Raw genomic sequence first — 20213 nt, 5'->3', positions numbered from 1 at the left:
CTGAACCTCCCCTGGCACAACTTGAGACTGGGACCCCTCATTCGGTTGCTGGTTGTCCAGGAGAACAGACTGACCCCCAACTGGCTACAACCTCCCTTCAGGTAGTTGTAGACAGCAGTGAGGTCACCCCTGAGCCTCCTCTTCTCCAGGCTAAAAGAGGACAATTGAAGAGCACAATTTAGGAAGAGAGACCTGATTAGACTCGGAGATGTAAACATTCCTCTACTGAGCAGCACTAATTAACGTTCTTCATAGTTCCTTACACAACAAAACCCACCATGGTTTTATCGTTATTGTTAATTAGATCTTACTGATGTTCTTCCCTTTAACCAACTCTCCATCAAGGAAATTACTACAATAATTCTTAATCAGCTGTGTGTTTTGGTGCTTTGGGTTTGTTTTTTTCTGTTGAGACTTAGCAGCAGTGTTTTTTTTTGCAGAGCTGTCAGGTTTTTGCTGAAGAACTGCTATGCCCCAGACAGGGTATTTGCCACAGTACCAATTATATTTGACTCACTGTGCAGAACATAGTCTCTGGGAGGTACAAAAATGAAAAAAAAAAACAATTAAGGAGTTGGTTGAGGCATTTTCTTAGCTGTCTTCCTATGTGCTATTTTCAGCTTTTAAACTATTGTGAGCTACACAACGTGAATTCCAGTTCAACCTCAGGCTACTGCTGAAATGCTTACTCAGATGAAGGAGTTCCCCACTTCCTCCTGAAGTTTGGGCTGTCCATGGGGATACCCAAACAGTCTCAGGAGCTGTTGTTTTCCACGTGTCCAGGTTGCTAGGTCTGGCAATAGCATCATTTCCCCAGGGGTCAAGAACAGCAGAGCACATCAGCTAGGCCAGCTGTGGAGAGCAGCCTGTTTTCACGGAACAGCCAAGGTTGGCAGGGACCTCTGGAAACTAAGTCCATCCCTCTGCCCCAAGCAAAATCAGCTGAAGCTGATTGCTGAAAGCTGTGCCTAGTTGGCTTTTGAAAGTTCCAAGGACAAAGACTGCACAGTTTCTCTGAGGAGCATCTTTCAACCTCCCAGTAAAAAAGTATTTCCTGCTGTTCATATGTAATTTTACGTGTTTCACTTTGAGCTGTTGCCTCTTTCCCTGTCACTGGGCACCAACCCAAGTGTCTGGATCCACCTTCTTCATATCCTCCTATAAGGTATTTATAAGCACTGATAAGATCCCCTTGAGCCCTCTCTTGCCTCCAGGAAACACTCTCAACGCTTTCAGCCTCTCCTCGTATGAGAGATACTCCAATATCCCAGCAGCAATTATTTCTCCAAGCCAGGGATTAGTTTTATCTCATCTGTCTACATTTGCACACAGTTACAGAATTCAGATGCAAAGCATGATTTCTCTATCATCCCAGCACAGTGAAAGGATTTTGTAAATGCCAGGAAGTTTAGTCCAAACTGTCCCAGGGGCTGGCAGACTGGAGACAAGAACAGACCATAACTAAGTTAAACACACACGTGTGCACATCTCACACACATATATTCATCCTGTGCTTCAGCTTGGGCTGCTTAACACAACCTGTTCCATTCCTCAGCCTGGGAGGCAGTGAGCAGGAACTAATCTGAAGAACCACATACATTAATGCTTGAGATGACTGAATATTTATGGCAATTGACAGGCCCTCAGCAAGTTATTTATCTCCTTTTACTTGGGTTCATTTATTTTTCTGAGTCTCCTCTCCATGTGCCGTTACTGCAAATGCAAAAGGCAGATTTCATTTAACAGCCCTTTGCCTTACAGCTTTAATGTCCTTATCAGCTCTTCATTTACAAGAGCTCTCCCTGGCTGGGTGTATGTGCTGGATCAAAGGACTGGCACTCCTGAAGCATCCAGCCTCCATTTCTCAAGCGGAGTAAATCACATGAATCCTGGCCCCAGCACTAGCAATAAGTGAATGCAACACCGAGGCTCCAGGCCACCACACTTCACACTGTGGTGGGCAGAAACCAAAGTCTGCACTTTCTCAGTGCACAACACATTTGGAGTGATGGGGAAAGGAAGCAGTGATCCAGATGATACAGTGGTTTCTCCATCTATCCACCTTGTGTGCAGCACCACACCAGTTGTTGTAGTGTGTTTCTATCAGGGGCCCTACTTTTCAGTATTTCTTTTTGGAGTATTGAGCAACCTTCCCAAATGTAGTGTTCAAACCTCAATGCTGAACTTATGCAGAACAAGAATGTTTAATGTGCATCAGCATGAATAAAGGACCTGGTGTTTTGCCTCTGCAGGTTTCAAGACACAAGTTTAGGTTATTTTGTTTTGTGACGTTTCAAGGTGACCAGTTCATCACCTCCACGGTCACCACAAGGGCTACAGAAGAGAGACTGGTCAAGGTTTCAAAAGTTTGTGGGGAGAAAAGGAACTTAGTCCATTACATAATTCCTCCCCATCCAACTCCCTTCCAGTCAGGAAAACCAGTGCATGTAAGCCTAATTTATCCAACCTCCAACCTGCTTTAGGCTTCTCCAGATGAGATGAAATTCACCCCAGACTGCATTTACTGTTTTGACTGATCCCTGCTGATCATCAGACCACAGATTAGTGCAGATGCAGACACCTACAAGGTAGACATACTTAATCAGATGTACTACAGAGAGACAGACAATGTGATCATATGAAAAGCAGGTTCATGGAGAAAAGAAGTCTTTTAAGGATAGGGAAGAGAGATGTAACAGATAATAGACATTGATCCAAACACCAGTTGGTAAGTATAAGCTGATCTATATCAATGTTTGGGGGGAAGATTTCCCCAAACACAGATGCCTCTTTATCTCCCATATTTTTCAATTTCATGCAGTAGCTGCTTCCAACTGGAAAAGCCAGAAAGAGAAATGCAAAAATTCCAGTCATAAGACCATTCTTGGCAGCCTATCAACCGAATCCTGCACATCCAGAAGGTTAAATCCTTTAGCACGCGGCTGTAGCTTTTACCAAGGTCTTGCTCAAGCAAAATTCCCATTGAAGGAGATTGCCCTGACTGTAAATCATGTATAAAGCTATCAGATGAGAGCTTCAGGGCTTGGCCAATGGTATTTGGGAAAGGTATTTCCAGGAGATGACTCAAGTGGTGCTCTGAAATTTGAGATGGTCTGGATTTGGATGGAGGTGGTGTGACCTTTCCTCTTTCCTATCAATCAGCCTTATTTCTAAATTACCAGTTCAGCCTGCAGGCATTCCTTAATTAATTTAGAGAGCCACAGAAACACAAATCTTAACATTACTTACTGTTCATTCTCATAATACAGTTTGCCAATGGCCCAGGCAATGATGATTGGGCAAGGAATACCTGCAACAGCAAAAAACCCAGGAGTTAATCACAACCCATCTAGATGGATGATAGAGATGTAAATTCAGATTTGTGTGAGAAGAATCTTGGGTAATGAACTGGAAGACTCTGAATCAAGTGGTCTTATCTTCCTATACTTCAGACATGGCAACTGTGGAGACCTTTTCATGTATGTCTTGTACCTTATTCATGATGAGAAGGCACTGATGGCTTGCACTGAGCCTGCATCCACTGTAAGCCCTACCTCTTTTTCACCAGGACTGCTGCTCTGACAGATGGTTCCAAGCCTGTACTGATGGACCAGCTTCTGCTGTTGCAGCTTGGGAAAAGAAGCAGCCTTTGCTCTTGCCCAAGCTGACGCAGCAGAAGTGAGATAACAGGGCATGCAGTGAACTGTTTTTCCATCTGAGTAGCCACAAGCGTAGTACAAAGATGACATTACTCTCTGTTGAAGCCTGCTTTCTTGGAAGAAATGCCTCAGCAGTCCAAAGGACAGCTGTATGGTTAGCCTGGCAGATAATTAGGCTTCTTTTCTAGTCAGCTCCTTGCTCAGAAGTGTCTCTTGAGGCTGAGTGGTCCACACAGCATAGACAGTGCCTTTTCCTGATACTATGATACTATGGTACTATGCCATGCTGGGCAGCAGTGTATGAAGGATTGTGATCACTACTTTGTTGATGACAGTGAAAGGGATGTCGTATGAACTGCTGGATGACCAAAATGCAGAGCCTGGGAGTTATCTTTCCCTTTAACTGAGGAGATAAATGAAGAAGATAGCTCCAGCAATAATCCATTAGCTTTATCTCATCACCACACTGAAGAACTAAAGCTGATCTCATGCTGTTCTGATGAAGTTAGGATTGAATGTCAGATTTCACCACAGTGGGACTTTTACACTTTATTCATCAAATCATGTCATAGAACAGCTTGAGTTGAAAGGGACTTTAAAGATAATCTATTTCCAATTCCCCTGCCATGGGCAGGGACATCTCCTAACATACCAGGCTGCTCAAACCTCATCCAGCCTGGTCTTAAACAATTTGAGGGATGAGGCATCCACAGCTTCTTTGGGCAGCCTGTTCCAGTGCTGCCCAAGGAAGTTGTGGATACCTCATCCCTAGAAGTGTTCAAGTGTTCTTGCTGCTCTTGTCTATATCCTTTTAATGCCAGGTACCAGGTAACACCATTTTAAACACACAAGTGACTTACACCATCCTATGAAGAGGAAGACCCATTTCCGCAGCTTGTCTGTGGAGTAAGTCATCACTATAGCAGTGTGTAAGTAGCAGCCTTCCACAAACATCCAGAAGAAATTGGTCACCACAAAATAGTTGTAGACAGTGGTAATACATCGACACCAAGGCTGGAAAAGAAACAGAGGAGAGTGGTTTTAATTGATGGTGAGAACATTGAATAGCTTCTATGTTGCTATTCCCTTAAAAATCAGTGATAAGAATCATTCATGAGATGCAGACTTATACCTGGCACTTGGAATCACAAGGTCTTAGGAGATGTTTGGAACTCACAGCTATGTTTGTGACTTTCTGCTGAGACTTGGCTTTGGCCACAGCATGCAGGATCTCCTGTACCTGAGCAAGTCTGGAAAGTTAGCATGCCATGAAATATGTCCACATCCCTTAAAAATCAATGATAAGAATCATTCATGAGATGCAGACTTATACCTGGCACTTGGAATCACAAGGTCTTAGGAGATGTTTGGAACTCACAGCTATGTTTGTGACTTTCTGCTGAGACTTGGCTTTGGCCACAGCATGCAGGATCTCCTGTACCTGAGCAAGTCTGGAAAGCTAGCATGCCATGAAGTATGTCCCCACCAGCAGTCTGCAAGCAATTTAAGAAGCAGCCATGTGGAATGAAGACATGAGGAGGCAGGTCATTTGACTACACATGATCTTTCAGGGACGTACAACCACAGCCTAGATGGCTGTAGCCAAACATGACATAAGAGTGTAAGCATCATAGCCCACCTGCTGAACATCTCAGAGAAAACACAAGGTAAAAGTGAATGTCACAGTGTTGCTTCATTTCCAACAAAGAGAAGCAATACTGCTGTGATTTAGGGGAAAAAAGTGATTTTACTTTAAAGATGTGCTTTTAGTTTACTTTAAAGATGGGCTTTTATCAGCCTCTTCATACTCTACTCCTGCCTTCAATCTGTAAGTCACATCCCTGCACACATCTGAGGCACTTAGTGCCATGGTCTAGTTGATTAGATAGGGTTGGGTGATCGGTTGGACTTGATGATCTTGGAGGTCTCTTCCAACCTGGCTGATTCTGTGATCCTGTAAGTTCAACAGGATTTTTTTGGTCAGGCTGACTGTATCAATCAAAGTATCTGTGCAGTCAGAGCACAGCTGTGGAATACACAGCTATAGGGAGGCAGATGGCAAGATCATATCAATAAATCACAAGTAAGTGCTGATGGTAATTTCCATACAGCTACACACAGAGGTCTGGGAAAATTCCTTTCTGTGCAAGCAGGCATTCAGCCTATTCCCTGAAGCGTGACATTAATTACCTGTGTTAGCTGCTATCACTGATGCCATTTTTGGTCTCACCATTTCCCAACCTTTTAATTAACTCTCCCTAAGATATTTGAAACTTTTGACCTCTAGCTAATTTTATTTCAGATTTCATATGCTGTGCACACAGATGATCTCTGGGCAGCCAACAGCACAGCAGATGCACCATTAAATGCAGCAAAACGCTGTGCATTAAGAATTTATTGGATAAGAAATGGAGTTACAGAATGATAGCCTGTTCACAAGTTGCCATCGCTTCTGTTTATTGAGCTGAAATAAACAGAAGAAATCTTTTTTGGGTGTGTTAAACCTTTCATTTCTCTATTATTCCATTAAGATTGGAAATCTGGTTTGGCTTTGTCTGTAGCAGAGGAATAAAATGAAAACAATTCAAGAGGATGGAGGATTCTGTATGTCCAAGCTTTGTTTAAGCAGAATTAAATTTGCTTCCCCCCCTCTTCTTTTGGCTTGAGCCAAGGAACATAAAGCCACAAGCAAACCCAAACCCTAATTTTGGCTAACATCAAACAAATATTTTGGCTCCACTCCTGACTGATCCCCCACTAGCAAGACTAAGTTCCCAGAGACTCTGATTCTCACATTCCATTTTTGAAGGGATGAGCATTGAATTAAATCTTTCCCTGTGGCCTCAATCTCGTGTAAATTCCCTCAGATCAAATCTAGATCCTTGTTCCACTCTCCCTCAGCTGCAACACTTATACAGGTTTTGGTCCCCTCCATAGCTGCTCTTTTCCACAAAAGCTGTGCAAAACAATGTTACCTGAGCCTGTTGAACCTGTGTCACAACTGAGTGGAATTGGCCAGCAGACTGGGAATATACTGGGCCAGATAGAGACAAATAGCAGTGAGATCTCCCTCTGCATTGTTTCCATAGGCAACCAGAATAAAATGCATTTGGAACAATTCCTTTTGGAATGATGGATTTATTACTATCAAATAGCAAGCCCAATTAGCTTAACTCATTCATTTCTAACTTTTCATTTATTTGACCAAGGATTTTTGAGCCCCACATGTATTCACCATCAGGCTCCAGGTATCTTCAGCAAATCCCCTTCTTGATTTAGCAACATCAGCGTTATAACTTCATGCAAAATATTTCCATGCTGAGTCCTTGATGCTTCTGTGACTGCATTATTTCATCTCCACTGATCAGCACAGGAGAGATCAGATAATGAACTAGCACAAATGGCATCAGTCCCATTGATTTTGCTGGTGTTATTTTGACTGAATTATACCACAGTAAGACCATAAAGTTATCACTAATCTTGTATAAAGCACTTTCCCCCAAAGACCTCTGTGCTCTGCAAAGGTGAGTTAATGGAAACTGAGGCATGTGAGGATCTGTCCCTGCATTTGCAGGCTTATTTTTTGTTCTTGGCACTTTGCAGTCACCTCTTAAAAGGCACCGGAAAACCTGACTCCAGCTGATTGTTCCTAAAGGGCTCTGAGGTGACCTAATTGTGGCCTTCCAGTATCTGAAGGGGGCCTACAGGAAGGCTGGGGAAGGACTTCTCAAGATCTCAGGTAGTGATAGGACTAGGGGGAATGGAATGAAGCTGGAGGTGGGGAGATTCAGGCTGGATGTGAGGAGGAGGTTCTTCACCATTAGAGTGGTGAAACCCTGGAATGGGTTGTCCAGGGAGGTGGTCGAGGCCCCGTCCCTGGGGGTGTTTAAGAGCAGGCTGGATGAGGCTCTGGCCAGCCTGATCTAGTGTGGGGTGTCCCTGCCCGTGGCAGGGGGGTTGGAACTAGATGATCCTTGTGGTCCCTTCCAACCCTGAATGAAACTATGAAACTATGAAACTATGAAAGCAAACATCTCTATTAAGAATTGCAGTATTGTCATGAGACTAAAACATGCAGCATGAACCCCTCTACAATAATGCTGATGCACCACCAGCTTCTGTAGTCTGAAAACACCAGAAATACAGGTAAATCAAACAGTGAATTAACAGAAGCTACATCTTCTGAAAGGAGCACCTGACTGAGAAATAATACAGAGTTATCCATGGACTACTTCTTTATCTAGGCACTAATGAGTTTCCTATTTGTTGTCCCAGAGTATGGGATTAAAGTTCAGGTGTCAAATCTTGTATTTGAAAGGTTAACCAAGGATGATGAGTGCACAGCTGACATTAAGCTGATAGGATATCCAGGTTCCTGGGGTGGCATTTAATTTCTACAGGAACAATTTCCTTTCATAGAAGCTTTCATAGAATTGTTTCAGTTAGAAAAGCCTTAATGACGTTGAGTCCAACCATCAACTAATTTCTACCAAGTCTGATGCTAATCCAACACAGAGCAGAGCAACCTTGACAGGCTGGATGGGTAGGCAGAGGCCAATGGGATGAGATTTAATAAGGCTGAGTGCAGGGTTCTACACTTTGGCCTCAACACCCCCAAGCAGCACTACAGGGCTGGGGCAGACTGGCTGGAGAGCAGATTGGTGGAGTCACCATCCCTGGAGGGGTTCAAAAAAGGATTGGATGTAGCACCTGAAGCTATGGTTTAGTTAGCCATGAGGTGCTAGGTAACAGGTTGGACTTGATGCTCTCTGAGGTCTTTTCCAACCTTATTGATTCTATGATTCTATGAACACCAGTGGAACCACACAGACTAATACTAGCTATAGAACCAGCTCAAAATCTATAGGCACTTGAGGCCAAATTCTTCCCAGAGAAAGTAAGAAAGGGATGTGTGTTTATATGTGTGTATGTTTGCTTGCAGCACACAGTTTTTGATTGATTGTGGAGGTTAATATCAGGGGACAGCCCTAAAGGGAGAATACTCCACTATAAAGATATTTTAAGGGAAAGAGAATAGTAAAAAACTCCTGCCAAGGGACTGTGAGAATGGACTACTTGCCAAAGAAATGCAGACTTATACCCCAAGAAAATAAAGAAGAATGCTTTTTCTTTTGGAGTGGATGCTTTTAATCCACTCTGAAAACCTCATACTACTGGGGCTGCTGGGTGACTAAACAGGGGGAGGCATTAGAGTGCTTACATAGGGACTGATTCAATGTCCTCACTCAGACAAGCATCTGCAGTTGGGAGTTACTTTGGTAAACAACAACAGGGAGAGCAAGAGAAGTAAGAGCATGGTGGTAAGCTGCACTTCTCAGGAGTGTTCAATGCCATGCAAAGAAGATGGCCTACTTCTTGACCCCTTCAACCTTCTCATTTTTTTTTTTGTGTGGATCTCTCAGGTCCTCATAACTGCCTCTGACTCTTGGTTACCCATCAGAAAGCTGACTTAGCTAGCTATGGCAGCAGAAAACTCCTCCTTGCTTTTCTTTGTGGCTAGGTTAGTTTCCCCACAGTTTAGTGAGTTCAGTCCCAAGGGTTGAGTCCTCCCCAAGAGGTCTAGAAAAGGAGAAAAGCTAGTGTAAAAAGCAGCAGCACAAGCTGAAGTGAAGTGTTTGAGTCTGTGAAGGAACTAAACATTCCTTTCAAAGCCAGGGAGCTGCTGCTGGATGCTGCCCATACCACAGAACTTCATCCTCAAGCCTGGCACGGAAGAAAGGGTTAGTGGCACAATGGAATTTTGTGGAAAACAGCCACAAAGATATCAACAGGCAACAATTGTAGCTTCAGGTCCTACTTCTTGCTGTTTTGAAGCTCTCACTGACTACAGGCAGCCTATTGCCATCAGACAAAGTAGCTGACTCAGAGCCTCGACAGATAAAACACTTCTTTTCTCTACTCTCTTCATGAAGACATTGCCTTCTGCAGTGCCTTCCCTACACAGGTGCACATCAAGATGCTCTGACAGAAATGTTCCAGACCTACCAACTGCAGTGTCTTGCACAGTACTCTCTCACAGCCTCCAAATTTGGAAGTTATCTGGGGGTCAATGAAAAGAAGAGAGAAACTTTTGGGCAGGATTTTTACTTCACTTTGATATTCACTAATGAGAAACTAAATGAAAAGGCAGCAAATCTAAGCTCATTTTCTTCCTCCTCTTGAGATTAGAGGAAAGCCACTCTGAGCACATGGATAGGTGTCCTCTGTAATGTTTCTGTCTGATTCAGCATCCCTACCTGCTCCCAGGCTGCATGGCAGACATGCTACCTCCAAGCACTTACTTCATTGCTTTCATGTATGTTGTGATCTATCATCTGAAGCAGAAACCACATCACATTCCTCAGGATGAACGTGGTGATCAGGTTCCAGTGGATGATGTTCCGCAGGCATCTGATACTCCTGAACAGGGGAATGATACATTTAAAACATCATCTGTAGTGAACATATACACAGACATACTCATGACTCTGTAAGATAAACAAGGTAATTCTGCTCACTTGCAAATTTCCTCACAGTTTATCCCCCTCTATTACCTTCCCTACACTATGAAACTGGAGGTTTGTCTGTCCACTGGGTCAGCAGTAACAGTCTATGAGGGCTGTCTGTAGCTTTTATCATTACCATCTGGGTCTGGTCCCTTCTCTGGATCTCAGAGTAGACTTCAAAGCCCAAACTTGGCTTTTGCAGTGTAGTCACAACAAACATGAAAGACAAAAGTATAAAATAGCACTAGGAGGATGGCAAAGTCTGTGCTTCTTTGCCTTGCCATGTACCTGTCTTCCAGAAACCAGAGCAGAACTTCTGCAAAGCCATGTACAACAATTTGCCTCTTTTTGACCAGAATCAGTTCAGCAAGTGAAACAGTTTCTACTGGAAAGACTCAAATGGCCATTTCATCCTTGGGCAGTAGTTTTGCTCCTCTCTGCTCCATCTCCAGAACAACCAGAAGTGACAAGTGCCTAACAACCAGGCTGCACTGGGGTCTGCTGCATGTTCACAGAAAGAGATTTGGTGACAAATATCTGTGCTAGAGTGACAAAACTGGAATAGTTTACATGTGGTTAGCCTCTTGAACAGGCTTGCCTGGGTGAAGTTCAAAGGTTTCAGACCCATGAATACAACAGGAGGGCCTGGACTGCCTGGTTTTCTGGCTGAGCCAAGCTCTCTTGAACAACATAGAGCTGGTTACTCTCCTTCAGCAGAAAACATTCGTTTCTGTTTTCAGTTCTTCTCCAGCCCTTACTCAGATCTAAGATTGGAGCACAGTGTAAAATATAAGCTGCAATAAGTTGAGACACAGTACCATAAAACAAAAGAGGGGACATCTTAAATAGTGCTTGCTGCTGAACATGGCTCCAGGAGGCAGCCAGTGCATGATGCTGATGCCAGCAACCGAAGTATCATTGAAGCTATACAGTAAGTTACTCATTACAGATTCAATTTTCTAACACAAGACCATTTGTCCTCTCATTCTTTGTGAAAACAGTAAAGTCAGGCAGGTGCCAAGTTGTAGGTTTGCACTTACAGAGTATTCAATTAAATGTTTCCTTCTTAGCTAAATGTAGAACTACTTCAGTTGTAAACACTTCAGTTGTTAACACTTCCACGGGGGTTCGAATAGCTGCTGCATTTCCTGGGATCACTGGGTTAGGATTTTGCATCTGACATAGCAATCTCCCTGCTTGCAAAGGAAGCTGTCAAGCACAGAAAGTGGTGTTCTCAAACCTGCTCAACTGTAACTTCCTGTAGCTCATCGCAGTGCCAACAGAGAGGGCACAACCTAGTAACAAACTTCACTGTTGCCTCAGGCCTTTTCCATGACAAACAAGCCAGCCTTCTTACAACAAACACTATTTTGTTATCATAAAACACTTATTGCACTCTTCCTAGGACCCAATTAGTCAGTTTTAGGGCTAAAAGCAACTCTCTCAAGAATTTCACATCAATCCAGCAGAAGAACAGATAGAAGGCCTCCCATGTATGAGACACTGTGGCTTACAGAAAGCTGCTCAGTGGTATAACCCTACCAAGTCAGTGTTAAAATAGCTTCAGGTATGAAATTGGTATTTGATTTTGAGAGCCTCAGTGACTCATGGCTGGAGTCAATTTGGAAAACAAATCTCCAGCTGCTGAGATCCATTCACTTTTATTTAGCCTACAAATCCCAAAAGCTCTGCTCTCAGTGTAACCAGTGATAGCAGGGAACATATCAGAGACTTGTCTCACTGAAAGTTTCAATTCTAACAAAAGGCAATGGCTCCTGCTTAGGTTTTCAATCAAACTAAGCAACCAACACCTACTGCTTTTCATGCTGAACCCCAGGAACCCACCTGGGTCTGGGCAGAATTTGAAACTGGCTATTAAGGTCTGTTCTCTGTCGATCGTTCTGCAGCTGCTGTTCATCTAGATGTTTCATGCACTGCCTTTAGGTTAAGGATTAGCAAATTAAGGAAGGAGTTTGAAACACTGCTTCTAGGGGAAAAGGAGGCAAGGCACTAGGTAGTGAGGAAATTCAGGTCATCCTGGAGAGTTACTGACATCAAATAAATTGCTTTTGAGAGCTCTACCAACAAAACAAGTCCAGCACATTTGCTACCTGAATGTATTTCTTGTGAAGGAGAAGATCAAGGAGTAGGAAAAGAGTCCTTGCTGTATGCCCCCATTTAGATGTTGCTTAATCATTCCATACACTAAATCTGGCTGGAAGAAACCTTATACCCACAAGATTTAGAGCAGGACATTAGACTGGCCACAGAGACAAGCAGGCAGGATCAAAGAAGTAGTTGTAGACTTTTTGGTTCAGTGCATGTAAAGAGCTTTACCCCAGGGTGGGATCCTGCTCCTCAAAAGCACATTCTATTCTGTGTCTTGGAACACAAACTCAGCATTTACTGGCTGCTTGATGTTTGCCCTCTTTACTACCTCTTGCATCATACTCTTTTGTCTTCTTTGCCCATCAGCCTGCACCTAGCCACTGGCTTCTGTTTGAATTTCAAGATGCTTAGGACAGAAACAAATTTCTAAGGGTAATCTGTTCAGGACCCACAAGAAGATTGTCTGGTCTGAGTTGGGAACTGCCAGGCACTACAGGTAATGAGGATCAACACTTGTTTTGAGAAGGCCATGTGTGCTGAGGGAAGATGTGTTCCTGGTGTAAAATTAGGTATGAAAGAGGCCAGCCACTGGAATTTAGCAAAATGAAGGCTGAAGCTTTGTCAAATAATGCTTTGGACATGAAACAGGGAGAGTTGGCTCCTGTGTCCTACTACTTTAGCAACAGCCAGGTGTCAACAACCTTCTCCCACAGCCTCATTCCTTTCTGAAACACTGTGCATGGCACAGATGGTAAGTACATGCTTGCCTTCTAAAAAGCTTCATGTCTTTGGGGCTAAGAAAGTGATGAAGAAGAGTCTGTAGAGCAAGGGTTTTGCTTTTCTAGCTGCAGCCTCTCCCCAGTCACATTCTCCATCACATTGCTGCCTTGGCAAAGCAGCAAAAACAAGTGAGGGACATGATTTGCTTCTGTGATGTCTGGACCACTTCTCTGCAGTTAGGGCTTTAATGGAAACACCAGAACCTTCAGGTTGAGAAACACACATCTGAAAGCACCACAGAATTTCTCAGTGGCTCAGGCAATGAGGAGATTCCCCAGCACAGAATGGTTTTAACCTTTTCCCTTTTTCATGATTTTTTTTCCCTTTTCCTTTTCTTTTAGTAAGAGTCCCAACTAGGGACTGAAAGGTAGACAATGTTTATAGAGATCCCAGAGCACCTGGTTGCTGTTTATTTCTGTCTCCTGACTATTACTAGCACAGAAATCACAGTGACAGTAATGCAATTCATAGCCAGGGGCAGGCAAAGCTTGAGAACTAACTCATAGTGGGGAGGGAGAAACAGCAGGGTTAAGACTGTGTGGAGGCTGCAGGGCACAGCAGTGGAGGACTGCAGCTAAATCTGCTAACAAGGTAAGATCTTATGCCAGCCACCTGAACAAGCTGTCCTCATTTACAGGCACAGCTGGTCAATGTTCTTATTGTAATGTAGTATGGGTAAAGCATCTAGAGAGGCACTGACCAAAAGCAGGGTCCGAGGGTTCTCTCATTGCAGGCATTATTCACATGAGACTGGACTCAGGACCTTACCCTGCGCATAAAGTTTATCTGTGTAGCCAGACTGGAGTCTGAGGTGGACAGTGAATAAAGGACTTGTCTCATAATGGGCAACAAAGAGACTGAGTAACAGGAGACCTGCAGCACTGCTAATGTTTGCTGAAAGGACAAGCCCAACCCTGTCATACTCACTCATCTCAAAGCCTGAGGAAGAAACTCATAATACCCATAGGGATAATTTGTCCTCCATAGGTCTTTTCCTGGCTCTTGGTAGATGGAACTAGCTTAAATTTATAAGCCTTAATTTCAATTTGAATAGTCCTGTTATTCATGAAAACGGCCTGTCCCTTTCTGAATGACTTGCTAAACAGTCAAACCAGTCTTCCGTGACACTGAGCTCCACAGCTCCTTTCTCCTTGATTAATTACTCCACTTTGTGGAGTGAAAAGCAAGCCTGTGCCCCAGGAGCAGCAATAACTGCCCTCACAGGCAGCGCTGAAAAGGTATTCACATCGCATTGTAACTGGCAGGAGGTGGAACTGGAAACTTACTGAGCTGAATTATAAATCAGTGGATTGAGATTTCCCAGAGTTACAAGGATTGGCATGAATGCACGCCCTCACAACTCACAAACTAAGAGATTTTGGGTTGGTTATACCTCAGTAGCGAGGTATCAGAACTTGGAGAGCATGACAGTGATGACATCAGGAAAATGAGAGCACAGAGAGCCACCTTATCAAGACAGCAAAGACTCTTGTGAGACAGGGGAGAAATGGGAGTTCAGGAGACTGGGTGCTAACTGGCTGCTTCAGACACAACCACAGCATAGCTAGGAAGAAATTGTGAGGCACAGAGCCACTTAAAGTCCCCTAACCTAGGAGATTAGATGACAGAAGGTTTCATATCCATCTTAATGTCAAAACACATTGTTAATGCCATTTCCACTCATTTTACAACCTTGACATGGACTGAATGGTGCAAGTGTAGCCCAGCTCCTAAGAACAGCAGCACATGTCACCATCCAAGAGAGCCTGAAGGCTGGAACAGCACAAGACACCATGGGCCAAGACTACAAGCTTCCATTAAAAAGCCTTTTCCTGTATTTCCTTCCTGTTCTCATCCTTTTTAAGACAAAAAGTGTTGGTAAAGGCCTTGGATGAACTCTTCTACTGACTCTTCCCTGGTGCATGGGTCCCAGGATGGAAGGCATATGAAGTTGTATCAATTCAGCTGGAGCACACTTAAAGATTGAGACCACAACATAAAGAGATAAGAACTTCCATATTCAGTTAGACCAATGACCAATGAGCCACTGTGACTAAGTCTCTACAGTGGTGACCTGTGGAAGACCTGAGGAAGAGTCTTAGTTTTCTCTTGCTCTTACCACCTTACTTCTGACAGTCAGAGGTTTTAAGATATTCCTGATTTAGAGACCACATTTAGCCACACTAAATCACCCTGTTGCTGACTTCAGGTTCTCAGAGCAGACACTGAACCCCTTGTGTCATTTATGTTCACTGGGGTCAGGCCATGGCTTATTCTAATAACAAGATGAAATCCATCAGCTGTCTGGAGAAGAGAAGGCTGCAAGAAGACTTAATTGTGGCCTTCCAGTATTTGAAGGTGGCTACAAGAAAGCTGGGGAGGGACTTTTTAGGGTGTCAGGGAGTGATAGGACTAGGCGGAATGGAAGAAAACTAGAAATGGGTAGATTCAGATTGGATGTTAGGAAGCAGTTCTTCCCCACGAGGGTGGTGAGACACTGGAACAGGTTGCCCCAGGAGGTGGTGGAAGCCTCATCCCTGGAGGTGTTTGCAGCCAGGCTGGATGTGGCTGTGAGCAACCTGCTGTAGTGTGAGGTGTCCCTGTCCATGGCAGTGGGGTTGGAACTGGCTGATCCTTGAGGTCCCTTCCAACCCTAACAATTCTATGATTCTATGATTCATGGTCAAACATGCTTGGTTGTGTTGGTTCCTCTTCTCTGCTAGCCTGTCCCCTGGCAAGGGCTGGATGAGGAGGAAATTCCTCACAATTGCATTCCCTTGTGCCCTCTGGGAGTTGCAGGAAGAAGGGACAGGAGATTGGAACTAGACAGCATGAAACTGCTGGTCCCTTGGGCTGTGGAAGCAAGCTGGGAGAAGCAGTTGGTGTTGTATCCCCAGTATGTGTTCTTGAAGTAGGACACTTCATGTGCCTGGCAGTAGACTCTGGGCCTGAAATACAGCAAACTGTGTCAGGCAGGCACATGCAAGCAGTGTGTGTTACATGGAGTAAAGGAGCGGGCAGAAGAAAGGGGATTTCCTCAAAAAGGAGAGAGAAAGGGCTTGCAGCTTCTGACTTGGAAGGAGAAAAAAATGCTGGAAGCATTGGTTCTGTAAGTGAAAGGATTTATTGGCTCCTCACATGCTGCTGTCTATTGAGTCATCTCCAGTTGACAGCTTCTGACCAGGCAAGTCTCTGCTGAGGGCCAGCCACACCAGAGTCCTGATGCTGTGCTACTTATCCTGCTGATTTGAGAAGAGGTATCCTCACATCAGGCAGGACTTTTGCCAGGACTCATTGTTGAGACTACAGCTACTTGCCTCAAGGCTGATGATAGAATAGAATAGAATTAACCATGTTGGAAGAGACCTTTGAGATCATCAAGTCCAACCTATCATCCAACACTACATAATCAACTAAACCATGGCACCAAGCTCCCCATCCAGTCTTTTTCTAAACACCTCCAGTGATGGTGACTCCATCACCTCCCTGGGCAGCACATTCCAATGGCCAATCTCTCTTTCTATGAAGAACTTCTTCCTAACATCCAGCCTAAACCCCCCCTGGGTGCAGCTTGAGACTGTGTCCTGTGAGGCTTTGGAGAGACTACAGCAAGTGGCAGCATGTTTTCACAGGAGACTGAGCTATGAAGTACTGTGTTTAATGTTTATAGGAGTGTGGTGAGAATGGTACAGAAGAATGGGGGTGTGTTCCAGTGAGTTGACAATCCCAGAGTATGGGTCTGGCTGTGCTGGCCAAAACCAGATAAAATAATTTGGGAGCAGAAGCCTCCAAATCACTGCACACAAACACATAGCCCCATAAAAGCCCTAGCTCCAGCTCTGCAGCAGGTCAGGCACAAAGAGGCAATTAAGGTGAAAACAAACATAGTTCTCTTTGGCCTTCCTAATTAGAAACCAGAAACCCAGGTGTATGGTGGGAAATTGCACATAATGACCTTCTTATCTGATTTGAGAACAGGCCATGTCTCAAGCCCAAATGTCATTCCCTGACCTGATATCAAATCACTGGCATTCTGTGCTGCTTGGTGTGCATAACTGGGCTTCCACCTTAGGAGCAATAGCAGCAAATTCTCAGAGGACTCAAGTCTCAGAAGAGACCTTATTGCTGTCTACAACTACCTGAAGGGAGGTTGTAGCCAGGTGGGGGTTAGTCTCTTCTCCCAGGCAACCAGCCCCAGAACAAGAGGACACAGTCTCAAGTTGCACCAGGGGAGGTTTAGGCTGGATGTTAGGAAGAAATTCTTCCCAGAAAGAGAGATTGGCCATTGGAATGTCCTGCCTGGGGAGGTGGTGGAGTCACCATCCCTGGAGGTGTTTAAGAGGGGACTAGATGAGGCACTTGGTGCCATGGTTTAGTTGCTTAGATGGTGTTGGGTGATAGGTTGGACTTTTCCAACCTGCTTAATTTTATTCTATTCTAAATTAACAAAAAGGCCAAATTCTGCAGCAGCTGACTGCAGCCTGTGGCAGCCCTGAGCAGGAAGAGTTTCTGATCATTGATATAAAAAAAGCACATGGTGCTAATTATTTCTGTCAAAAGACCTCAGTTGTGTGGTTGGATATTGAAAGCAGAGAATTGGGGAAAAAAAATACATTCTTTTGACTTAGGAAATGCTAAGATTGGAAAAGGCAGAAAATCTGATCAACCTTTGCAGAGGTGGCCTCACTTGGTTTGGAAATGGGGGCAAGGAGTTCTAAAAGAGGGCTGGCAGAACTCAGAGTTTTGGCCTTGCTGTTGATTCATGGGTTTGGGTTTTTCTTTTTAATCACTTTCTCCACACAGTGATATTTTTCCTCTGGGATGTGCAGAGCTACTATTTTCTGAGTCAAAGCATGACACAAACAATTAACATTAGCAATCCTAATATCGTGCCAGCGTGGTCAAAAAGCTGGCTGAATTAGTTGAATCATCTGCATGGAAATAATTGCAAATGAGAACTTTATTAAAGAAGCCTGAAAACCTCCTATTAATTCATGTAGTATTCCATTAATAAAGATGTTCAATTAAGACAGCTGTCCCAATGTCTGTCTGAAAATGGTTGGCAGGAGAAATCTGAGAGCGCTTTGCTGGAGTCCTTCCAATTCCATGACTGCTGAACAAGCTGGAAGGAGAATCATGGACAATACTGGGGGGAAAAAAAAGAAGACATTTTTTTTCTCCTTTAGTTTTTTTTCTAGGGCAGGCAAAGCTCATGGACAAGCCATAAATGGCATGGAGTGGGAAGAATATCTAACAGAATATTTCCCAGGCTCGGTGCCTGTCATGGCCTGTTTGCTTTCATCCACATGGAAGACTCCCTTGAGGTCCTCATGGTTTTCCCTGTGTGCTCATGTTCATTCAGTGCATATATTCTGGTACTCCTAAAACTTACAGATGGGAAAAAGCAGCTGGAGAGGTTGGCAAGGAAAAAGAGCTTCTTGGTGGCAACTGCCTGGGGGAATATAAATATTCTCACAGGAAATGTAAGGGACAGTGGCAAGTGAAGAATGAAAGCCTGGAAGAAAATAAGAGGTTTATCATGAGGACAGGGGTGAAATGCTCAGGTGAAGAGGGAAAACAACATCTTCCATTAGTGTTTAGGGTGTGCATGGCCCTAAAAATAAACCCATTGTGGAAGCACCTGTGCTTTTTCCGAAGCTGCTTTCTCCTGCCTTCAAGTGAATATTTAGTCACAGGACATAGAGCATTCTGCCTGCTTCAGTCATAAAAGCTTAAAGCATTGATGTTCCTAGGGTTGGAAAGATGTAGCCAAGACAACACAGAACAGGACCACAGGCAGTAAAACCACAGGGCAGGATCAGATTGGTGGTGCTCACCATCAGCCTTAGTGCCCAACCCTGTCTGACTGTGTAACATGGTGAACTGGGGTGCAAAATGGCCCTCTGCAACCTACCCCTGAGAATGCTGACAAGGAAGTGTGGATAACTACAGGACAATACACCAGCCTGTGCTTCACTCCTGGTCAGTGTACATTGGAATGTACAGTGTACAGTGCCCATTGGAATGGGCTGCCCGGGGAGGTGGTGGAGTCGCCGTTACTGGAGGTGTTCAGGAGGAGACTTGACAGGGTGCTTGGTTACATGGGTTAGTTGATTAGGTGGTGTTGGGTGATAGGTTGGACGTGATGATCTTGAAGGTCTCTTCCAACCTGGTCTATTCTATTCTATTCTATTCTATTCTATTCTATTCTATTCTATTCTATTCTATTCTATTCTATTCTATTCTATTCTATTCTATTCTATTCTATTCTATTCTATTCTATTCTATGAGAAATATCACCCCTGGGAAATAATCAACTATACCATGGCACCAAGCACCCCATCAAGTCTCCTCCTGAACACCTCCAGTGATGGTGACTCCACCACCTCCATGGGCAGCCCATTCCAACGGGCAATCACTCTCTCTGTAAAGAACTTCTTCCTAACATCCAGCCTAAACCTCCCCTGGCACAGCTTGAGACTGTGTCCTCTTGGTCTGGTGCTGGCTGCCTGGGAGAAGAGACCAACATCCACCTGTCTACAACCTCCCAACCTGGTCCATTCCATTCCATTCCATTCCATTCCATTCCATTCCATTCCATTCCATTCCATTCCATTCCATTCCATTCCATTCCGTTAAATGCAGGCTGAAACCCAATCATTGGAGACCCCAGTCTAAGAATACAGTTCCAATCCTGGCTGTGCCATCAACTCTTCAACTCCTCAGTTATTTCCACAGGGATGACAAAGTCAGACACAGATGACTTGGTTCAGTACAGCGTGTGCATAGGGTTTAGTTGGTTGAAAAACGATGTAGCAATCTGCTCTAATTTGCTTTGCTGAATGGAGGTCAGATGTCAGCCATTTTTAAACCAGACAGGAAATGGGTCTGCAAAGTTGGAGGTTTTTTTTTAGCAGAAACCACCATGCAGCTTAGATTTTAGTACCCCATAATAAACTGGCTTTAGAGTGACGGGGCACAGTACACACTACAGCCCTCTGGGATTTCTCTCAGACACTGCCTTGTTGACACAGGTTGTAGTTATCAGTCCAGCCTGCAGAAGGGTGAAGGCTTTCTATGAAGAGTGACCATTGCAGCTGGATTGCAAATTAGGAATTCAGAAGGCAGACCCTGAGAGCTGGCAGTGGTGGATGTGGCT

The 20213-nt window shown here is 44.2% G+C and overlaps 1 protein-coding gene across 2 annotated transcripts in view; it reads right to left on the bottom strand.

Annotated features, from left to right (window-relative positions):
• CRHR2 (corticotropin releasing hormone receptor 2) overlaps positions 1 to 20213 on the bottom strand; it is a 150717-nt gene that overhangs the window by 35254 nt on the left and 95250 nt on the right. For both annotated transcript variants that reach the window (XM_068145908.1, XM_068145909.1), the window contains 3 exons: positions 9962 to 10079; positions 4520 to 4673; positions 3250 to 3310 (listed from right to left, as the gene is read on the bottom strand). In XM_068145908.1, the coding sequence (XP_068002009.1) occupies positions 3250 to 3310; positions 4520 to 4673; positions 9962 to 10079 (333 nt within the window). The remainder of the gene's footprint in view (positions 1 to 3249; positions 3311 to 4519; positions 4674 to 9961; positions 10080 to 20213) is intronic.

This window comes from Melanerpes formicivorus, unplaced genomic scaffold (assembly GCF_026170545.1).
Source record: "Melanerpes formicivorus ecotype bairdi unplaced genomic scaffold, bMelFor1.0.p_v2 SCAF_13, whole genome shotgun sequence".
NCBI lineage: Eukaryota > Metazoa > Chordata > Aves > Piciformes > Picidae > Melanerpes > Melanerpes formicivorus.
This window is presented reverse-complemented; position numbering and strand designations above follow the sequence as displayed.